At 45.3% G+C, this 2723-nt stretch overlaps 1 protein-coding gene across 14 annotated transcripts in view; it reads left to right on the top strand.

Moving 5' to 3' along the window:
- The window catches only part of mecom (MDS1 and EVI1 complex locus), a 159418-nt gene that overhangs the window by 143079 nt on the left and 13616 nt on the right, over positions 1-2723 (top strand). For 8 of the 14 annotated variants that reach the window (XM_014017601.1, XM_014017598.1, XM_014017602.1 and 5 more), the window contains 2 exons: positions 533-1928; positions 2069-2159. In XM_014017601.1, the coding sequence (XP_013873055.1) occupies positions 533-1928; positions 2069-2159 (1487 nt within the window). The remainder of the gene's footprint in view (positions 1-532; positions 1929-2068; positions 2160-2723) is intronic. The other 6 variants (XM_014017608.1, XM_014017603.1, XM_014017607.1 and 3 more) reach the window with 1 other exon arrangement.

The raw sequence follows: 2723 nt of genomic DNA, 5'->3' as shown, positions 1-2723 counted from the left end.
GTGTGTGTGTGTGTGTGTGTGTGTGTGTGTGTGTGTGTGTGTGTGTGTGTGTGTGTTTGTATTTTTATGTCTGCATGCTTGTTTGCGTCTGTGTGCGTGTGATTCATTTTCTTTGTGTTATGTGAAAAATTTGCAAATGTGCCTGTATGTTCATATGTTTGTCTGCTTGTTGATTGTTTACGGACTCCTTGGGAGTGTCCCTGGCAAGACAATGGGGCTGGAGAATCCTGGGAATCTGGTTTGATGTGCAGGTGATGAGTGGCAGCAAGAGACTCACATCATCAACCAAACAGATTCCTTTACAATGCCAGGATCTGGACACACCTCTTTATTTCTGTTTGCTGGGAACTTTTGACAGATTATTGCTGGGAACATGAGCATTATCACTTTGAATGTATTTCCTTTTCTTTAGACTTAGTCATCCTGAAGCCTGGGACACAGAAATATGACATCATGTGATGTTTTTGTATGTGCTTCTTAGTGTGTCGGTGCGATACTGATAAATTGTACATATGTCTCCGTGTTCCTGTAGGTGAGGTATGCCACAAGTCCTACACCCAGTTCTCAAACCTTTGCCGGCACAAACGCATGCATGCTGACTGCCGCACGCAGATCAAGTGCAAGGACTGTGGGCAAATGTTCAGCACCACCTCATCCCTCAACAAGCATCGGCGTTTCTGTGAAGGAAAAAATCATTTCACAGCAGGGGGACTGTTTGCCCAGGGTCTGCCACTCCCTGGCACCCCTGGCTTGGACAAATCAGCCCTGGCAATTGGTCACACCAGTGCTGGACTGGCTGATTACTTTGGGGCTAGCCGCCACCACACCGGGCTTACTTTCCCTGCAGCCCCAGCATTTCCTTTCAGCTTCCCAGGCTTGTTTCCTTCTGGACTCTATCACCGACCACCACTCATTCCTGCTACGACCTCTCCTGTCAGACAGCCGTCTCATGCACCTGTTGCAGGGCCTGGTTCAGAGCTGTGTAAAAGTCCCTTGCTTCCTTCAAGCCCTAGCGCGTTGGAGTCTCAAGAGCTGCTGAAAGCTCTCCGAAAAGACGGTGGTTCACCTGGAAACCAGATACCAGACTCAGAGCTCCATAATCAGGGTTCATCTTCAACCACAAAGCAGCGGAACAAGCAGAGTGACCAGTCTGAAAGCAGTGACCTGGATGATGTCAGCACGCCAAGTGGAAGTGATCTGGAGAGTACAACGGGCTCTGAGCTTGAAAGTGACCTGGACAGTGAAAGGGAAAGAGGAGCTGCTCGAGAAAAYGGCAAAGGTCCTAAGAGAAAGGGCCATGAAGGAGGCTCCCAGAGCCCCAGTTTCATAGGCAGCAGTGCTGCTAAAGACTTTCCAGGCCCTTCCCTTATACAGTCTTCACTAGACGAGCATACAGCTGTTACGGGGGCTGTGAATGACTCTATAAAGGCCATTGCCTCTATTGCTGAAAAATATTTTGGCTCAACTGGGCTAGCTAGCTTGCAAGACAAAAAGGTTGGGTCTCTGCCCTACCCCTCCATGTTCTCACTGCCTTTCTTCCCAGCTTTCTCTCCACCAGTTTACCCTTTCCCTGACAGGGACCTCAGACCAACAGRCCTGAAAGGTGAGCCACAATCACCAGGAGATGATGGCAAGAAGAGCCAAGGCAAGTCTTCATCTGAGTCACCATTTGACCTCACTACCAAAAGAAAGGCAGAAAAGTTAGTCCTTTTTGCCTCRTCTAAACCAGAGATCTCGCATCCCACTGGTGAAGATCAGCCACTCGATCTGAGCCTTGGGTCGAGGGGTCGAGGACGTTTTTCAAATCAGGAGGAGGCCAAAAAGAGCCCAGGCTATGAGGAGGAGAAAAGAGTTTTGGAGATTCCAAAAGCAGATTCCTCTTTACAGCATGCCAGGCCTACTCCTTTTTTTATGGACCCCATCTACAGGTACTGTTATTCCCAGTGTGACACTTACAAAAAATTACTAATCAAATTTTATATATGTGGAAACATTACAGGACAATTCAAATCAAGTTTAATCTGTGCTACTGTACATTCATTGAGAGCTAATAGAAATCTACTATTAGCAGGGTTGAGAAGAGGAGGATGAGCGATCCGTTTGAGACGCTGAAAGACAAATACATGAGGCCAGCTCCAGGTTTCCTGTTTCATCCACAGGTAGGTCCTGATAATGGTACTTTGTAGGAATCCAGACAGCTTAGAGAAGAATATTTTGTATAGCACACATGTTGTTAGATATCTTTATTACTCTAATTTATGGGAACATAAATTCAAGTAAATTGGATTTGATAATTTGAATATATGAAAACTAACCATTGCACCATCCCTGTAACAAGTTACCTGATAGGTTCCTAMAAATGTAGTCCATGACAACAGAATGGCACTGAACCAGTCAGTGAAATTTTACAATGGGTGTCCAATGATGGCCAAATTAGATTATTAAGAGTTTGTATGCAACTCGAGTTTTATACAAGCTACTGACCGTTAAGCCCATTCTTGGGTATCTAAAACAGATGTGGCAGAAAGCGAGGGCATATGGTGATATGTCTTTCTATATTCTGTCTTTCATTACAATATAAAAAATGATATGCTCCTAAAGCCTTTCTGCGCCTAAAGTTTTATGTAATTATTTACAGCGTAAAGTTCCATTGATTGCTTGTGTGTATATATCTGCACTCTACTCTGTGTGTGTGTGTGTGTGTGTGTGTGTGTGTGTGTGTG

The sequence above is a fragment of the Austrofundulus limnaeus genome, unplaced genomic scaffold (genome assembly GCF_001266775.1).
Source record: "Austrofundulus limnaeus strain Quisiro unplaced genomic scaffold, Austrofundulus_limnaeus-1.0 Scaffold173, whole genome shotgun sequence".
NCBI classification, from domain to species: domain Eukaryota; kingdom Metazoa; phylum Chordata; class Actinopteri; order Cyprinodontiformes; family Rivulidae; genus Austrofundulus; species Austrofundulus limnaeus.
This window is presented reverse-complemented; position numbering and strand designations above follow the sequence as displayed.